Genomic DNA, 20,070 nt, shown 5'->3' with positions numbered 1-20,070 from the left:
GTGAGCAGTTCCTGCCTGGTAATACTTTTTGACATGTTATCACCAACAGACCCACTCTTCCTTCTCTTTCACTTCCTCTTCATACCAGAAAAAATCTTTCAGCTAGGGCTATGATTCAAGACCACCGTGTAACACCTTCAGGTACTAAGTATGACCCACTGTCGTTTACACAACATTCAGGGATACTGATTTTTTCTGCACTATGACTCCACACTTCCATCCTGTGCCATTTGCATTTTTCTTCAACCAACTTGTATGTTTTTACCTCACTTCATTATAAGCAAGTAAAATAAGCTCAATCCTTCTTATACAGAAAGTCTTCTAAAATTTAAATCACAGTCATTCATCTTTCAATCTAGTGTTTTTTCTTCTACTTAGTCAGCCCCTCATCGATTTTACACCATTGGTGCTAACCTCTGTCTTTATCTCATCTGGCAATTCTCTGTGTGCCAGAATAACAAATATTTTTAGAAGTCATTTGATTTCTGTGTGTCACATAAGGAACACATGCCTGCTAGCAAGTATGCTTACAATTTTAAGTGCAATCTGATGCATAACACCCTGCTAAATGAAAGGAGAATTAGAGCTGAAGCAAAACAAACAGATCCTATGCTTAATTTGATAATAACGATTTTATCTGGAGCTGGCAGGAACTGGATCTTCAGCTATCTTAATGATTTCCATTTACCAAGAAACATTGCAGTAGAGGAAGCAGCACCTTTTTAAAGGCTGGAGCAATTAATACCACTGAATTTTTGCAGCGAAGCTGTTTATGAAGGCAACAGGAGACCGCACAGCAGGGAGCAGCGCTGGAACCCAGGCGAATACACGGGAATTTCCTAGGGAAGGGTGCGAACCTGTGATAGCCATTTGCACAAAAGTGTTGGACTCATCCCCTCACCCCCTGCTGGCCCCTGGATCAGGGCTGTGCCACACACCAGGAGGGAAACAGCTCCAGCGCGGCCTCCTGGGGAGACACCCAGCCCCTCGGAACCGCGCAGGCCTTACGCCAAAAGAGGCTTTCTGCAAACAGCCCTGAAAAGCCCCGCCAGCCTGCCTGGACCTGCACGCTTCATTTCAGCAGCCAGCCCAGCTAAAGCTCCCTGGCTGGCGCATGGATGCGCACCTATTTCACTTGAATTTGAAAACTGTTCCTACGTTGCCCCTGCCTAGTGCTGGACATTCGTGCTTTTCTATATTTCCATCTCCCCGGCAGGCGTTGGCAGCCCTTTCCCCGCGCTGGGCATTCCCGGCGCTGTCCCGGCCGGTTCCTTCCCCCGCATTCCCGGGGGACAGCGGGAGCGAGGCGGGCGGGCGGTCCGAGGCAGCGCCGCGCTCCCCGCCCCCGGCTCCGGGGCCCTCCCGGCTCCGTCGGGCGGCGGGGACGGGCATGGATTTGGCGGGAGTCTATAAAAAGCCGCCGTGAGCCGAGGCCACCGTCCTGCCAGAGCCGCCGGCAGAGGCTGGGGCGCGGCGCCGGCACCGCACCATGATCAACCCCAACTACTACCCCTGGGGCTACGACAGCGATAACGGTGAGCAGGGGGCCGCGCCCGGCCCGCTCCTCCCGGCACCGAAACCGGGGCGAAACGGGGACCCCGCTTCCCGAGGGAGCATGGCGGGGACACGGGCTCCAGGCGGGCCCGGGGCTCTGCAGGCGGCGGGGCCGAGGCCGCTCGGTTGTCGCTCTCAGGCACGGAAGAGGCGAAGCTGGCGGAAGGAGAGGTCAATGGCAGGGGGTCTTTGAGTTAAATAAAGTCAGTTTTCCTACTGTTAGTGTAAATTAAAATTGGGCATAGCAATATGTCCAATTTAGGCCAGCCCTAATGCAGGAAGAGCAGTGCTGGGCTGCAGGCCCCGCCTGCCTGGAGAGGTTGGGGTATTGGTGGTCTCTTGTTCCCGCTCTCTCCTCTGCTGCAGGAAGAACAGTTCAGCATTGGTCCGGCTTTTTCCACATGAACTTCTTGGTAAAACTATGATGATAATTAAATCCACGTTTCAAATTCTTGGCATGTCCAGGGTTCAGGGGCCTTTTCTCGTTCCATATGGCTACATGGTCTCATATTTCAATCATTTGGGTATATCCCATCACATTTCTAGCCACTGCTGGACTTGGAGTATATACCTCTGGTTTTCTTTCTTGGCATATTATCATTCTCCTAGTTGTCAGTCTTGAGGTTGCTGTAAGAGTTTAGGTTCAATTGAAGGACTCTAAGTATCGAGTATTCCAGCTAGAAATCAATCTAGTTGCTTTTTATACAATGAAACTCTTGACAGGGCATGAATAACAACTAGGCAATTACTTGCTATTAATGCACTTAGATTATGTTCTATACTTAAGCAAAGCCAAGCTTGTGTTAATTGTAACAAGTATAATTCATATCTCTCTGGAAAAGATTTTCCCGATACTTTTCTGTACTTTTTTGTAGGACCAGATCAGTGGCACAAAAATTACCCTTTTGCGAAAGGACGCCATCAGTCACCAATTGAAATCAATAACAAAGAGGTGCATTATGACAGTTCTCTACTACCATGGTTTGCTAGTTATGATCCTGGTGCAGCTAAGACCATCCTCAACAACGGGAAAACCTGCAGAGTTGTATTTGATGATTCGTTCGATAGATCAGGTCGGTTTTGTTTTCATCTCTGTCATTACATAAAGGTGACTGTTTCTCAATTTGCATGGCAGAGCCTGCTCTGACTCTTCAGGCTCTTGGAAGGATGCTGTGTACTGCCTGTGTGTGATGTTACAGGTTTCTATGACTGGGTACCCTGTGCTGCTGCTGCTGACAAAGTCTGAGTCTCCTTTTAAAGTTCATCAGTAAAATCCCAGGGAATGGAGAGAGGCGCAAAGAAACTTGGTACAGGGTGATTTAAGGTGTAAGATAAATTTCTGGGGCTGGAGAAAGTCATTGCAGTTGTGTTGCTTTTCAGGATGAAGGAGGCCCAGACTTTTTCTGTGAGAACTGAGTTCCATTTTGCCTATTTGAGATGCCCTGCAGAACATCTTAAGTTACAATATTTAAAAACTCTATCCATGTAGTTTGTGATAAATGAAGTAACAAGCCAGATGTTGCCACAACATCATGGTATTTAATCAGTTGAAGCTCTTTTTGGCATTAATGGGGTTTTGTCTTAGTGAAGATTATAGGGCTGATAAATTTAATTGTGTCAGCTTTTATCCACTTGCATCTATGACAGCATACAGTGTACAGACTTATTTCTTATCTGCATTGAAACTTACACTTTCTATATGACTAGGACTGACAGCTCTAATTACTATGAGAAATCTTACTCATAGATTGTTTCTTGTTAAGTATATACAGACATGGATTTAATTTAATAGATTTTTAACTAATTAGTTGGGTTTCATGAAACCGATGATCAAAATGTATGTATGCTGGACTAGTTAATATACTATCAAAACTCAAATACTGCTGTGCAATCAAGAGTTTTGTAACTTTTCTAGCAAAGTGGAAATTTTCAATGTTATTTGAAGAAAAATATTATTAATGTCAGATAAAATGATACACAAGTAAAGAAATGTAGCTGTGGCATGTGAGATCTCCATGACTATTACCATTTTTTACCATCTGTTGTATTTGTTAGAACAGCAAATGGTTGCATCTTCTGCATAAAAATAAAAGTGTAAGCATTGTGAAAATAACTCAGATTTTGAATGGGAGGGAGTATCCAGGCACAGCAATCTACAGCATGGATGCAATGCTCACCACAAAGAACAGGAAGTTTTCAGAATGTTCTGAATTTTTTTTCAGATGAACTGCTTAGTAACTGTTGTGTTTTGATCTCAGAAATAAAAAGCGACTCACTGCAAAAAAAGTAGGTGTATATCTCAACTCTTTGAAGTCAAGAAACATTCAGTGTTTGTTGTTATGTCTCCTTTGTTATACCATTGCCTGCAGAGTCTGTGGGTGGTGTCCTTTCTCTAATATAATGCTAATTGCAGGACGAATTCCACTGTGCATACTCCTACTGACTTGAACACATTTTCAGTTTTTTAGGATATGTACAATGGCTTATTTTTTATGTAAAAGAACCACCAGCTGCACAAAACATACATATGCAATAGCAATCATATAGGAATGAAGCTTTTATTCCTTTGGACAAAGATGCTCATTCTCTCTATGTCTGTGTATATGTCTATCACTCTCTATCTGAATTATTTCTGATTTAACCAGAAAACAAAGCATTTATTTTCCTGGCTTTTTTCACTTATAGTGGTCATACCCATATCTGTACTTCTGTCTACATTTTCATTAGTTTGGATAAAATAGATTGCTGAATAAATTGCCAAGGTGAGTGATGAAATCAATTACTTTGGATGTCTCCAAGTTTTACATTCATTGTATATCCTGCCAAGAACACTTGAAGAATTCACAACGGAGGACAGTTTCTTTAATTCAAACAATTGAAGTATGAATATCATCCAATGTGATTCAGGTATTATGTTGAAAATAGGCCTTATTACTTTTATGCTTAGGGTTAGCTTAGTGGAAGGAATTGGAGAATTTATTTCCAGCTGTTTATGAAGTCTGATTTACTTTGAGAATCTGCTACAAAATTGAAAGCTTTGCTGACTTTGCTGACAGATGAAGTTGCTGTAGAAGCAGTATCATTCCTCTGCTGCCTATCCATACAAGTCAATGGATTTCTGTGGATTCAGTTTTCTGTCTTATTGTATCCATGTAGATGGATCTTATGCACTGTAAAATGATTGCAGGTGGGGGCTGGAGTGTGAAAATTGAGGAAAGAACTGGGAGCTGAAATCAAACCTTCTAGGTAGCTGGGCTCAGTAGAACACACCAGAACTTGGGTACTTTGGCAGCCTACCACTGCTATGTTTGCTATGTTTTTTTTGCCTGATTGGCAATTCAGATACTCTTTTAGATCCAGCAGTGACCCATTTTTGATTTGAATTGGGGCTGAAATCTTATTTCCACTATCATAATCCATTTATTTCTAAAATTCATAAAATATTCATATCAGAGAAGTGTCCTGAGAGCTTCTAGCTGGTGGGACTATTGTCATGATGCTCTTTGAGATAGATAACTTCCTTAAAGTTAATGACTATTTGGCTATTGTTGTAATACCTTGGTTAGATGCTTACACCAGTGTTTGATTATTTGAGAAACAGTAAAGATACAAAAGTCTGGTAATGGAACCCTGACAGAGCAGCTGGACAGAGATACACTAAGGTCACATGGATACCTGCCTTCATCTTCCCTCTTTGTTTGTTGTTTTTGTTGGCAGTTCCTATGGACGTTCATCAACCAAACAGATTCCTACTTCTTCTTTTACTGGCTTTCAGAGTACCTCACTGCAGGCACACATTCTTACAGGCTTACCTTGATGCTGTTTTCAGAATCTTTCCTATCAAAGAAAAAGTGGCTTTGAAAGTAGATGATGCCAAAAAAAAAAAAAAAAAAAAAAATTAGAGAAGTCAGAGCTTGTTGCTAATGGGCTCTTTTAGCATGGCCAGGGCTTGTGGCCAGCATTTCCTCAAATGCCACTTTGTGGGAAATCTCATTTATTTTTGCAAATGAAATTTTTCATTATCAACTTCTGGTAAATAAAACATTCTTTTTTTTTCACTGGTATTATAGAGTGAAGACAAATCCTAGTAACTTTAATTAAACCAGGGGAAATCTGTCCATAGACATTCTAGTTTTGGTTGATTCCTGAAAAATGTTACTTAACATTTTCTCTGCTGAATTTACACTGTAGAAAATCAGTAGCTGTTACAAAAAAAGCACCACTAAATCCCAGTACTTTTTTAGTTGTGGTACCACTCAATGGCTGCACTGCAAAAGGCAAAAGGCAGCAAAGTTAAGTTCTTCCTTCAGTGTAATAACACGTCTGTCATTTGTCATGTCTGCATGAAGGTATTGAGAACTCCTGTACTTGGGTACAGGGAATTTAGGGCTTGACCTTCTGTTACCTTTGAATTTCCATTGTTAGAATTAAAAGTGCTTGACTTTTAATTCTAGTCAAGGGCCTGCTGAGGCTACAGTTACACAGAGGACTGACACTTCTGCCCCTGGAGGTGGGGCAGCCACACAGATCACAAATGAGTATGATTTGGGAGCTTACTGATGAACAGGCTGTGATCCAGGGGCACAAAACTGGCAAAGATGTGTTACAGTGTAGGTGAGGGTGGGTGGCAAGCTGACAGACTTCTGTCTGACACTTCTCTTTCCCAGTCTTCTCTAAAAGAGTACAAAGTTGCATACAAAGGTGGTCCGTATCTATTCAGTGCTTGCTTAAAAAATATTTCAGTGAGAACAGAAATTTGATTTCCAAAAGCTTTTAGGAAACACATTTTATCCCTGTAGTTAGCTGGATGATTTTAGTGCAGAGATCCTCTTCTGAGCAGAGGCTTTCTTATGACTTTTAGAATGTGACACTGATGTGAAACAGCTGTGGGTTCTGTACTGCACTGTTAGATTCTATTATGAAGCAGCATAACAAAGGTAATGTATCTTTTCAGTTGTCATACAGTAGTACATTGCTAATTTAATTCCATTGGGGTTTACCAGTGCATTTTATGGATTTGGCAGGATGTGTGATCATAAATCTTCCTAGAACAGTCATTTCTTGTCACGTTTATAAACACGATGTGTCTCATGAGTCTGCTTTGTTCTCTGTGGGTTTTTTCACCTGCCTTTACAGCAAACAGGGAAGACTTTTGTATAGGCATAACTTTGCCAGTTCTACTTTTAGTGAGGGCAGATGACAATTGACACTAGCACAGATTAACAACCAGATCCCTACAGAAGCTGCTCAGCAAGTGGATGCACATATTTGAAAAGCTTCTTGTTACTTTTCTGTTATCAAGGGCACCCAGCTAGCTGAGATAAAGTGACTGGAGCAGCCATCTCCACTCAACTGCATGACACCTTCTTTTTGCTGTGTCACAGAGTGAGAGACAGGGTTTTCTTGCCCGAGTTACATCCTTGTGTGCAACACTTGCCCTAGTGATTACATTGGAAGTGAAAAAAAAGCCTGTTCTTTTCTTAGCCCATTTTGTCTCATGCTGCTCAGCTGATGACAGATCAAATAAAGGTGAGCTTTTTTCCAGAGCAGATGTCCATGTGTGTGTCCATGTAGGATTGTTCCGTGATAGATCATTCTTCACTGTGGATGTGTGGGGAGCACAGAATTTGAGCAAGACAGACTGACATTTTTATGTCTGATATCAGGCACTGATGGGTCACTGAGGGTGATGTGCAAACCCATTTGGAGTCAGTCACTGAGCAATGGGATGAGAGTTTGCATTAATAAGGCACCAAAAAGAAGCAAATATTTCTCTCCCCTGTCTTCATGAGCTGTTTTGTGTATTCCTGCACCTGGGCAAATTAGATTTTGGTAATTCTGCCATGACTCTCAGATATTTAAGGTGAACATTTCCTGTATAATAATTGTCAGAAAAATTCCCTCTTACATTGCTGAAAAATAATGTCAAGACACCATCTCTTCTTTTATAAACTTTATTTTATATTCTTTTTCTGTCATGTGGTTGTGCATTTTTATTTACATAGTATTGAAGCCCAAGAGGATAAAGATATGTTTAGAATTTAAGTTCCAAAGCACATGCTTAAAAAAACCTTACTAATTTTGAGCTATGCAGACATAGTTTGAAATTTTTAGTGTTTTAATTATTGGAGAACATAATTCTTGTTTATTTTTGTTTATTTTTCCCTTTTTAAAATGCAGGAAGATTTCATTTACTTACAGTGTCATTTCATGTATTTATATGTTTAATACTACACACTGATAATTAGAAGAAAGGAAATACCTTTTTATCCTTCAGGAGATGTTGTTTGCATCATTCTTTCTGCTTAAAGTGTGCTAAGTAAAAGTTGCTGCCTATTTATAGATGAGTAAAACAGGAATGTGTTGGCATGAGATGATGCAGAGCTTCACCTAATGCCCAAACAAAAATGTCTGCTGATGGCCCATCAGTGGAAATATTTACATACTTTTACCTTAAAGAGGATTACTTGGCCTTACAGATCTATTCTAATGGAGAATTGATGGCCTTGTCTGCTACTACTCTTACCCTGATTGTGTTCACTGCAGTTATGAATGTCTGTGGGAAGAAGTAAAAGGATTTTGTTGAGAAAAACAGCTTGCTCAACTCCTAATGCTGTATTTCTTGAGATGATAATGGATTGAATTATTTTCAGATTGAAGGATATTTTTCTTTGGCATATAAAGACCAATTCTTGGGAACTGCTGAAAGTTTTATAGGAATGCTATAGATTCGATCCTCAAAAAAAGTGAATGAGAATTAAGTATCTTCTAGTATTTGGTGAATGTAAATATGTTTTTCTATTTAACTGATTCTTTCAAATAGACCACCTTCATTTACAGTATTATTTATAAATGGTAACAATATTTAGGAAACATTAATCACTGGCTGGACTTTTCTTTAGGAAAATAGCTTGCATTCTCAGTGTTTGCTTTTCTTTGGTTTATTTTCTGCATTCTTTCTCCTCTTCCATAACTGGAGGGAGCAGCTATTAGAGCAGAAGCAGCATCAGTGATTTCATAACTCTTTAAATAAATAAGTCATAGCCTGCAGTAAGATACACAATTTTGTAGTGTTTTCTGGTAATTTTTTTATCATCTAGCACTTCAGTAGTTGATCTTAATCCTGGTTATATTTGTGTACTTTCACATCAGCCAATCCTAGATTCAATTCAGGGGGAGATTAAGACATCTACATTTAGGTGTTTTATTGTGGGATTTTAAAAGTTGGTGGATTATATCTAAACTACCATTTGAGGCAGCAGAGTTGGAGTTCAAGGAATCCAGAGAGCAATTCAGTCTGTTGAGTGTCTGCTTTAAGGTAAGCAGAATTACTCTAGAGGCTTGACTGTTCAATTAGGGGTTACTTCAGTTACCCAAACACAGGCATCTTGTGACATGTTTGATAACCTAATCTATTTCCCCTTGCCTCCAGATATTGCTTTAGAATGTACAGTTCTTCCACAGATCCTGGACTAGATCTCTCAGTCCTGTCCAGATGTCTCTGGACTATTCCAGGGACACATTCATGTAGCTGAATTAAATCAGGGATCTCTAGTGACTGTAATGGAAGCCTAGACACAAAAGTTCTCCTCTGCCTATAGGTGTGCATGGCAGAAGGCAGTTGCCTGACATGTGTCTAAAATCAGTGCGGATTTTCAGAACACAGGGCATCTGTACAGCAAATATGTAAATACATGAGTAAATATTGTAGATACATGAATTTCATTTAAAAGCATTGGGAGACCCTTGAGTCTGATGCTGTTGCAGATTATCAATTGCAGTGCTGAGAGGTGGGCCACTTCCAGGAGTCTACAGGCTGCGGCAGCTGCACTTCCACTGGGGCTCGTCTGACGACCACGGCTCGGAGCATGTCGTGAATGGAGTCAGGTATGCAGGAGAGGTAAGACTCACTTCTTGCTTTAAAACAGGGCGTAAAATAAAATTTGACACTATTGTTCTGTTGGGATAAAATTTGTGATTTCTCTGTTTTTCTGGGAGTTCTTTCTGTTTATTTATCTGTGCCTTTTTATTCTTACTCCCATTGATTCTTATAAATCAGGTTGAAGTCATTCTCACAGCAGGAGAAAAGAAGAATTCTGTGTGAAATGAAGGTTTCCATATTCTCAAACCAGTGTGGTGTGAAACAGCACAGCAAGACTGAATTACTCAGTTGCAGTCCAAACTTCCTAAAACAGTATTCTGAAAACACAGAATTATAGTAGAAGTATAAAATTGCACTGATAGAAAGGGGTCGGAAGAATGAATTACCTTGATTCTTGAACACCTTAGGATTGTAAAGAACATGAGAAATGTAGACTAGTAATATACATGAACAACATTCATATGGATTCTTTGATAGAATTGCTGTAATTCGAATGCCAAATGGAAATGAGTCACATATCAGTAGATGATATCTGAACTGCATGATCTACCTGATTACTTCAGCAACTTTTCTTCAGCTTTAAGATGAGATTACAGTTATTTTTTTTCAATTTCTTATTCAGATATTTATAGTTTATTTTAAAGCAAACTGTATAATTATGCAATTAGATGATTAGATATAACTGTTAGATGACTTTGCTGTCCCTTTTTCATCTCTTTTTTTGGAAGACCTCATTATCATTCCTTTTTCCCTCAAACTTACACAGTTATGTGAAGAACTGTAAATTCAGCCTTCTGATGGCTTGCTGTTGAATAATGGGGCTTTTTACATGTTTTCCTCTGTTTCAAGCTACATTTGTTACACTGGAATCCCAAATACAGTAATTACCTTGATGCTAAGAGGAGAACTGATGGGATTGCTGTTTTGGCCATATTTTTGCAAGTAAGTAGAGCGTGCAACCCTTCTTTGCATTGATACTATGAAGTTTCTATTCTTAGAGGGTTAAAAAAAGCCAAAACTCTCTGGTGGGTATATTTTCTAGGGATCCTACCACATTGAAGGGGTTGACTTTCAGTAATGTATCCCTTTCAAGTTACAGAGCATGAGTCATATTATCTCAAGTGGTATCCAAAACTACACACACTTGTCCCTGCAGCTATTGTGTCACTATGTGGCTCATGGAATGGGGACGTGTGTCAGAAGTAGCCCTCTCACCAACAGCAGTCAGCTGTCTTTTTTGCTAACTGGGGACAGATTTCAAGGACATGTATCTCTTCTAGGTTTTTCATGAACTTTCTCTCAAACAAAATATCTCACAGGCAATACATATTACTCATCGTTTTTTTTTCCAATCCTTTCAGGGGCATGCAGCATGAGCCTGAAATATTAGCTGTTGCTCTCTCTCGTTTAATTCATATTCACTAGACACAGAACTAGAGATGGAACGCTGGATGTCTTTTTTGAGATCAGCAATTGCAAACAATATATCTGACCATGAAATGTGTGTTGTGAAATTACGTGTTATGCTAAAATTTCTGTAGTGAAACAATTTCCCCATTTGTATCATAATATCTGTTGGGAGATAAAGGCAGAGGTAACAGACAGAAGACATAGCTTACCAAGCTGGTAGGGGTGATAGGTTGGGTTAATACATTATAATTTTATATTTGACAGATGTTTAGATAGATGCTCATAAGTTTGTAGTTGATAGATGCTCATACAGAAAAATAGTAGAAAGAAGAAACCTGGTCAAGCAGAACTCCTTGCTTAGCTCACATGTTGTTTTTTACAGGTAGGGGAAACTCCCAAACCAGAGATGAAGAGAATTCTTGAAGAAATAAATGCTATCAAAACAAAGGTAATGATGTTGCGCTTTTCATTATAGGAAGATTGCTCAAAGTCTCAGGACAAAAAAAAAAAAAAGAATAACAATGTCTGACTTCCTAATTTTCAGATTCTGCTCTGCAACATTTCTAGAATATATTTGGGACTAAAACCAAGCTTTTCCTTAACATGAAAAGTCCTTTCTTCCATTTATGTAAGAGCCTTCTTTGACTTTAGCAGGGCATATGAGTTTGGTGAAAATGAGCAATTTACCCAGTCTTTGCTCACCTAAAAACTAGGCATGTAACCTTATTGCCTCAGTGGCAGTGCCAAATAAAGGGCATATTTAGAAATTGGCCCATTTGGTCTTAATATATAGGCTGCCTAATGGATCTCTGGAAATGCCACCGACTAGACATTTGTGTCTTAGATAACATTATGTGATAAATCTCACACTTCATAGGCTGTCTTTTTTTTTATTAGCGCAAATATTATAAAAGCAGTACCTGTCTCACTTTATTATATGGTGACCTAATGCAATATTCAATAGATAGAAAGAATTTCCATAAGAAAGGAGGCCAGAAGGAGGAGTATTTCTGCACAGAAATGAGTGAAACACATTGGTACTGGATGCTGCTTCACATGAGTTAGCTGAGGTACAAGAAGCAGCATAATGGAGTTTTCTGTTTGATCATGCTTCTCTGGGCCCGCCCATCTGTGAGGGTCATTCAGTCCCCCTGTCTCACTGCACCATTATATCTTGTGTAGATCTGTGCTTACTTTCCTCAGTTCATACATTTGCAGTATCTGAGTCACTCCCCGTTTCTTAAAATAACAGAGCTGCAAGCAAATCTTGGCTAGATTTGTTGACGTTTTCTGTTTTGTTTTGTTGTGTTTTTGTTTTTATTTTAAAGGGGAAAAATGCTCCTTTTCCAAATTTTGATCCTTCAATTCTTTTCCCTAAATCTCACGACTACTGGACATACCATGGATCTGTCACTACTCCACCTTGTGAAGAGTGTGTTACCTGGATTATTCTTAGAGAGCCCATCATAGTCAGTTCAGACCAGGTAAACTTCACCCTTCATTTTATTTACATACAATAACCTGAATTTATTTTTTTCACAAGGAAAACAGTCATTGGATTTGTGAGAAATTGCAGGATTAAAGGAGAGTGAAGAACCACCCCACATCCAACACCATGGTAGTTCAAGTCCACAGACATCAGAGAGCTTTTTAAATCAGTAAAAACATACCACAGTGTAGATGGTCAGAGTTTTTTTTCAGAAATATCATTTATCAGAATACAAATGTTAGGGGATTGGTGATTCTATCTGCCCTGTATTGCAGATGAGAGTAAAGTTGCAAGTGTGGAATTACATGCTTGATACTTGTTTCTGGAAGGCATACCAGCTAAATTGTCACAAACTGGAGCAACATCATCTAACTACAATTTATTGTTAATATCAAAAACTTCTTTTGTCACTTGCTGTAAAGAAGTATTTCATGTTAATTCCAATCCTAATTTCCCCCCAATCTACTTACAGGAATTTGAATGCCCTCTTTCAGCTCATTTCAGCCTATGATTCTACTCTTACCACACAAGTCAGTTTTCCCACCTGAGGTTATTCCTCTAGTCAGCAGACTAATGATGCAATACCACAGATTTCAAGGCTCCAGGATACAAAGCACATGAACATTAATCAAGGGACTGACATATTATGTAGGTATTATATTTAGACACAAAACTTCTCATTTTAAGTTTTCAAGATGATAATGTGTTTAGTGCATTCGTTGATGTGGATGTTATGACAAAAAGGAAGTATTTTTATTTTCTAGTACTTTGTATTTAAGTGGCTCTTTATCTTTTAAGTAATATTACTCAGGTATGATGAGAAACTTAGCTGACAATAGATGAAATATGGTAATGTGTTCATATAACTTAAGGCTTAATTTTCTGAGCTTATTGAATTGCTCTGCCTTCTGTTTCCTTGTCCATCCAAAAATTAAAATACAGGGACTATTTTAAAGTGTGTACTTCTGCTAAAAATACAAATACGGTCTTATTGGTTTCTACAAAATGAATCTTCTTAGATGTTTATATTACAGAAGATCAGCTACAGATTGTATTAGGAAAAGTGTAGTCATTATTGAGCATCTCTGATTTAAAATGCATTTTTAAAGAAATAACTAATCACATTATTGATCCAGCTTCATGAAAATACTTTTTGACTACAGTTTTGTTTGGGTCATGGTCTTTTTCTCATCTGTTCTAAAAGTAGTGAGTTTCGGGAAGCATACAGACTGTTCTTTAACTGTCCCTCCTGTAGAAAAAACAGAGCATTTTAGTTAAAGATGAAATTGCTACATAAACACGAGACATTGGCTCTTACCCTGAGGTAGCTGCTTTTCAGGCAGAATTGGCAGCGTGTGTGAGTTATTGTCTAGAAATACAATAGAAATACTTCCCTCACTCCAGAGTGCCTGCACTCTAAATAACATATTCATAAGAGGATTGTGTTGCCAATTATTTCTAATCCTAGACAGTGTAGTACCATGGCAGCCTCATTAATAGTGATTATTTTAAGTGTGTGTGCATTTGCAGTGGATTTCTTGGATGCTTTTGCAGCCAGATGGTAACCATGTATTAGCCACAAGGGGAAGTGCAAATCAATGCTCTGCAGGAAAATCAATTCACCAGAAATCCCAGGGAGATACAGTGTGGGTGGCCTAGCTGCTCAGATTACTTTTAATGAAAGAACAGGAATTTAACTGTGGAATAACTCTGTCTAATTGCAGACTAATTTTTTCATCTTTATGTAATCGTAGCCTGAATACATGTTGGTTTTTACTGAGTAGAGCAGATCTACCACAAATAATAAACTCCAGCACCCTTCTCCAATAGTAATTGATCAATTTTAACAAAACTGATGAACAATTTTCATCTCTTCCTGTACTAATTATTCTTCATCTGAAATCTGAAATTTAATTTCAGAATATTAATCCATTGAATGCATATTATGCTGGTTATAAATGTGATCCTATTGTTGTTCAGGCAGACTGAGATGGCCAGCTTTTCGGAGCTGTTCAGTGAATAGTTATGTTGAGATGCCCAAGCTAGCTCAGTCCAGAAACTGGAACAAGTTTAATCACAGTGAACCTAGGCTTTACAACCTAGACAGAAGTTCTGCTTGTATTGGCCTTGAAGTCTGTACTGAGAAGTGGATACATCAGCATATTGAAGCTCCTGACAGACAAAGGAGATGCATCCTTGCATGGGGCTGCATTTTCAAGTTACGCATAGGAAATGTGTGAGTGCATTTCACAGTAAGTCATTCAAACAGGGACAGGTTCAAGTGTCTGAATCACAGCTGATGTGCTTTGGGTCTAGTGCAGTGCGGGGTAATGACAGCAAATGAATATAGGGTATCTGTATACATGTTGCATCCTTTGAAAATTAGAAAGCAGTACAGAAAGATTATTAAATAGTCTTGATGAGTATGGGCAGAACTCTTCATATGGCATCCCTCGAAAAAGGAAACATACTTTGGTATGGCCAAGGAGATTCAAGCTGCAGACCTTGTTTACAAACCATTTGAAACCTTGACCAAATCTTTATCCAGGTTTAAATTCCGATTCCTGTTACTAATAAGGAACTTCTTGTGTCACTGCAACAAAATATATCCTCTGCTGCAGACCTACCATGAACATGAACAAGTAGTTCATAATTCAGCTTTAAAACCTTGTAATTCTAAAGTATTCTTAACAATCAGGCACTAAGGCAGGGTTAGAGTAGGAGAGGTTTATTACAGCACGTGCTGCTGTATTCACATTTTCTGAGTGCTTCCCACAGTTTCTGTGTCTGTACATGGTTCTGCAGACAGTGCCTAAATGACACTGTTTTTCACAATGCTGTTCAAATAGGACACATTTTTCTGTTTGGATTATTCAGAGTTCTTTTGATGGTGGGGTGAAGGACATCTTCACAACTTTGAAGGAGACTTTTTTCCCCAGCTGGACCAGCCTCCTTAGTTTAATTGTTGGACTGTGGATTTGATCCCAAAGGATTTCCATTGGCACACTTCAATTTTTGCTCTTCTGCAGATGGCAAAGCTCCGCAGCCTCTCCAAGAATGCCGAGAACGAACCCAATCACCCCTTGGTTGATAACTGGCGCCCGACTCAGCCGCGGTATTTCAGGATGGTGAGCGCGTCGTTCCTCTAGGACCTGCCTCCTCTTGGGTGGCTCTGAGAGAGGCAGCCTCTAGAAATAAGAGGTGGTTTTGTGAGTTGTGGAATGAGAATTTCACTTTCAGAGGATAACATTTATTTAGGCAAATCCTACTGTTAAAATGGAAGTAGAGAGTCTGTTGGTTCTTCATAACTGCTTTAATATTAGCTTTTAATAGTTTAAAGGAAGAAGGAAGATGCTACTAATAATTACAAGACAATTTCCTATTGAGCACATGGCCCTTGATGCTTGTCTGATTGCATGCTGAAGAGGTTTCAGTTAAGAGAAGTAATTGTTTTCACCATTAAAGACATATATTTTTCAGTAGATGTTTTCAGCATTACCCATATCCAGCTCTGAGCTGCACCAGTTTATCCACAAGGCATTCTTGGAAATTATAAACTCTTTTGGTCTTTGGTACGTAAAATATGAAAGGACAGGAAATTTTGTTATAATCACAAATAAAGAGCTAAATTTTTACTTTCTTAAAACAATGGACAGGTGAAACAGAGGTCTATTCTGAAAATTGTATTCACTGAGTTATATGTAGTTAAAACTATGGGAAGGGGGAAGAGCTATTTCTTTTTGTGTCACAACTGGTTCTCTTTATTAAAAGACTAATTTCCATTTTAATATTGCAGCAGTCAAGGTGACATAAATTTTGTGAAGTTGCTCTTTGTATCCTTCGTATATATTTTATTCATGTATGCAGATAGCTCTTCTGTGTAAAAAGGGTGTTAAAATAAGAAGAGTCCTTAGTCTTTTTAATTATTTTTGAGACAAATTCTTGTTTCATATACAAATGTAATCAATCCTGCTGTCAATGAAGTTTGTGCATAAACATCTGAAACCACAGTTGGACTCTTAATCAAAATGCAATTGACCAACATGTTCTTGTCTCTTGTTTTGGCACAAAGAACAATGAAACAGGGTTTTCAGCCTCTAATTGAATAACGCTGTTTCTGCATTAAAAAGTTGAATAAAAATATATATTTACTTAAGATTTTTTGTTCTGTAGTTTTTTTACTATTAAGAAACATGTAAAAGTAACAGAATTTTAAGGAAAGACCTGTAAATGTCCTCTGTGTTATATCTTTATAGAAACTGATGATGCACAGTATCTTTTTCAGATATTTGTTTGAACTACAAGAGTACTGATTTCACATGACCCCAAAATTGCCACATCCTTGAGACATCCACATCTATTCTTTTAGTGAGATCATCTCTATTCTGACAATAGCTTTCTTGCAACATCATATGAATCAATTTCACAAGTTGATTGCAGAGTGGAAAAGTTCAGTCTGTGTCCAAACTCACTAAACTGAAAGGTAATTTATCACTGAGCTCGGGAAATACAAAGCATGTGCTGCTGTGGCAGTGCCTGGATTCTTGGCTGCCATGTTAAGGGGCAGGAGGACATTGCTGAGCCTGCTGATGGGAGAAGGGTAATGTTCCTTCATTATAAAAAGTAAAATTGAAGCAAAAATTGATTTTCCAAAATGCTTAGTTTGTTGTGAGTTACAAGGTAAGTTGTTTTATAAGGTTCTTTATTAAACTGAGTTGCATGTCCTATAGCAGGTGGTTTTTTTTTTTCCTTGCAATTCATGGTATTGCAAATCTGGAACATGTAATCTCAGGGGTTTTTAATGATATGGTGGCTTCCCAATCATGCTTTGCAAAGGAGCTATAAATGCAGGTGAGGTAAGCCTCATCCTCCAGACCCATGTTTATTCATTTGGAAACTTAAAAGCTCAAGTAATCTCTCGAAAGAAAGTGTCATTTGACTCTTCCATGCAGTTGTTTTCATTTTATCTGTATTTATAATTAGTAAAAAGTAGACTAAATTCGGCCCAGGAGAGCTGCAGATAAGAGGAAGTGTGTGAAAAAGGGTTTTGGCAATTGTTTTACAGACCCTGTTCCTATGTTCAGGGACTGCTGGAAGCAATGATGACAGATCCAGAAAACAATGGTACAGCAGGCATCAGGGGAAAAATGGAAAGAGTAGGAGTAGAAGGAAAATAAAAAGCCAAAGAATGGGGGTGGGGGCCCTTCAGGGACCCTGTGAATCACACTGTAAACTGAATATATGAGGAGTTTAGGGAGAGTATTGAAGGCAGCAGGGAGAAATATGGGGTGCTGTGAGTCAGCATTTAGAATGTGCTCATGTGTCATGCAATTTCCTGCTCTCTCTGGCTGTGTTCATTGTTATTCTGCAGAGGTTACCCCTTGCTCTGCAGCTTTCCCCAAGTACAAGAAAAATTAATCACTGGTATGACCGAATTCAGATCACGTTGTAGTAACATCCGTCATACCTCACTTGTTACCTGCACATTCCCACTGTGTGATCCAGCTCTGCACTACAGGAGCAGGGAGCACTGTGTTCAGAGCTACCTGGTCAAAAAAAGACACCCAGTATTCATCTTGGTGGGGTGGAACACAATGAATTACTACTGTATTTGACTTCCATACCAGGTATACCTGACTACACTTGGTGACATCAGTGCTAATTAGAAACAGCCCCTCTGAAACAAAATGAGACATGCAGACACACTGCACAGCTCATTTGCAGCCCCTTCTCCAAGTCACTTTTCATCTACTGCAGAGCTCAGAAATGACATGACCATGCTCTGTGGTGCTGCAAGTCTTCCCAAAACTTGAAACATTTTAGTGGTATGGCTGTACCTGCATCCATGTCATTGACAATCTTGAACATGAACAAGAAAGTGCTGTGGAATTAATTGGTAGCTGCAGTAGCACCAAAGATATGATTATGCTCTTCCACAATTAACTTTAGATAGGATCTCCCCTTCTAAACTTCATCAAACTAAAAGATATTCATGGTAAATGTGTGGGGAGTCCACTTTCTTATGTTTCTCATTGGGAGCCTTTTCTCCAGCCCCAACATGTTGATCACAGAAGTTATCCTGGGTTACCTGTCTGCAGCAGTGCAGGAGACCATCAACCTGCAGTCTCACTTTGGGGAGCTCTCTGAGGTGAGCAAGAGGAGATAGATACAGATAATCTAAAATTTTACATAAAAATATACATAGTTTTTAGTGTTGAGGAAGAGTAAAAATTCAGGTGATGGATATTTCTGTAGAATTTACTCATCGAATCTTTAGAACAGGATGAAACTTAATTAAATCTGATTTATTTTCAAATTTAAGCCTATTCTCTATTTCTTTATAGTAATTATAGGAAAATGAAGAGATCTTAAGGCCCTTTTTAAAATTAATAAATAAAACAGTATTTTGCAATCTATATGCAGAGCTGTTAATACCATGAGAGGAATTCAGAATTGTTTTGCTCAAGTTTCAGATCTGGGATCACAAACAATTATTGGGACCGATGCTCTGTCCTGTTGCCCAGCTGTGTGGCAGCAGTGGCAGCTCACTGGAGCTGAACTCCAGTCTGTCAGCTGGGAAAATCCACCCATCCAGAAGGACATGCAGCAAATCCCTTGTCGTGGTCATCAGGACGCATCAAGTTTGGCTTGCTTTGGAAAATGTTTCATTCTTTGCCTCAAAGCCTTTTTGCCATTGAACAGATCTATGCCTCAGTGTTTTTACAGCTTACTGTCTGTCTGTGTATATGTGTACATATGTGTCTATCAGTATATACACAAAACATATGTGCTGTATAAATACACATTCTGCTGCTGATTTTGATTAATGTGCAATAGTATTTTGTCTGAAACTACAGCTAATTTCAGAATCAGGAGAAAAAGCATCCTTCTAGAGAAGTTAGTGTGCTTTTAACAAACCTGTCTATGGTTGGCTGCCTGCCACACCTAGCTGTCTTCCAGAATAAAGTAGCAGAGGAAACAGCTCCCTTTCCCTCCTTTTCCAAGAATAAAATACCTCCTCAGTTTGGAGCAGGTATGCTTCTTTCTCATATCAATGGGGCCATTATCACTTTGTCTTGCTTGAAAATGCTTGCTTAGAAGCCTAAGAGCACACTTGCTGGTCAGAGACTAGAGATGGCACTTGGATTCCCAGTTTCAGATAACAGGTCAAGAGAAAGAAGTCTGTGAAGAACCTTGAAAGTCAAAGTGAGTTACGTGTGTTTAATGTGACAAAAAAAGACAGCCAGGATTCATAGAGGCGATGACACAATCCAAAGGACAGAACAAGAGAATTATGTTAGCAAACAATAGAAAGGTTATGTTTGCTGGTGCTGGAAGAAAGGACATGGCAGCAGTGAGGGTATGAGACACAGATCCTCAGATGATTTTAAGATGGTTGGAATAACAGACTTTGTACCCAATGTTTTCTAAACACCAGTGCTGTTGCTATGTAGTATTTGGTTCTTTGCTCTATTCTGACTTGGTTGTTCTTTAGTTTTTTTCAGTTTGAGTTTCTCTTGTAGCAATTCCAACCTATCCTTCAATTAGATTTTATTATTCTCTAGAACTAAATCTTACCACACATTCAAGCCACACTTCTTAGGATGTTACTACGTGGCATTACTGTACAGAATCGTGTTTTTAGACATCATCTGTTCAAGGCAGAAATCCTTGGCATTTCTTTATTTACTGTTCCACTGCTTTCTTCTGCATTCCCACACAAATGACATGTAGG

The 20,070-nt window shown here is 39.1% G+C and overlaps 1 protein-coding gene across 2 annotated transcripts; it reads left to right on the top strand.

Moving 5' to 3' along the window:
* Positions 1-1,403: 1,403 nt before the first annotated feature.
* Positions 1,404-16,491, top strand: LOC134427266 (carbonic anhydrase 3-like). Of its 2 annotated transcripts, XM_063172960.1 has the most exons (7): positions 1,404-1,535; positions 2,430-2,627; positions 9,336-9,454; positions 10,286-10,378; positions 11,229-11,294; positions 12,175-12,330; positions 15,365-16,491. In XM_063172960.1, exons 1-7 carry the CDS (start codon positions 1,490-1,492, stop codon positions 15,482-15,484), a joined length of 798 nt encoding a protein of 265 aa, XP_063029030.1. In that variant the 5' UTR covers positions 1,404-1,489; the 3' UTR covers positions 15,485-16,491. The 2 variants fall into 2 exon arrangements, with proteins under 2 accessions (XP_063029030.1, XP_063029039.1); XM_063172969.1 differs by lacking the exons at positions 1,404-1,535; positions 2,430-2,627 and adding an exon at positions 3,678-3,840 and having other exon boundaries at positions 9,322-9,454.
* The last annotated feature ends 3,579 nt before the right edge of the window (positions 16,492-20,070 follow it).

This window comes from Melospiza melodia, chromosome 1 (assembly GCF_035770615.1).
Source record: "Melospiza melodia melodia isolate bMelMel2 chromosome 1, bMelMel2.pri, whole genome shotgun sequence".
In the NCBI taxonomy this organism is placed as follows: domain Eukaryota; kingdom Metazoa; phylum Chordata; class Aves; order Passeriformes; family Passerellidae; genus Melospiza; species Melospiza melodia.
The sequence above is the reverse complement of the archived record's forward strand: the minus strand, read 5'-3'. Positions and strand labels throughout refer to the sequence as shown.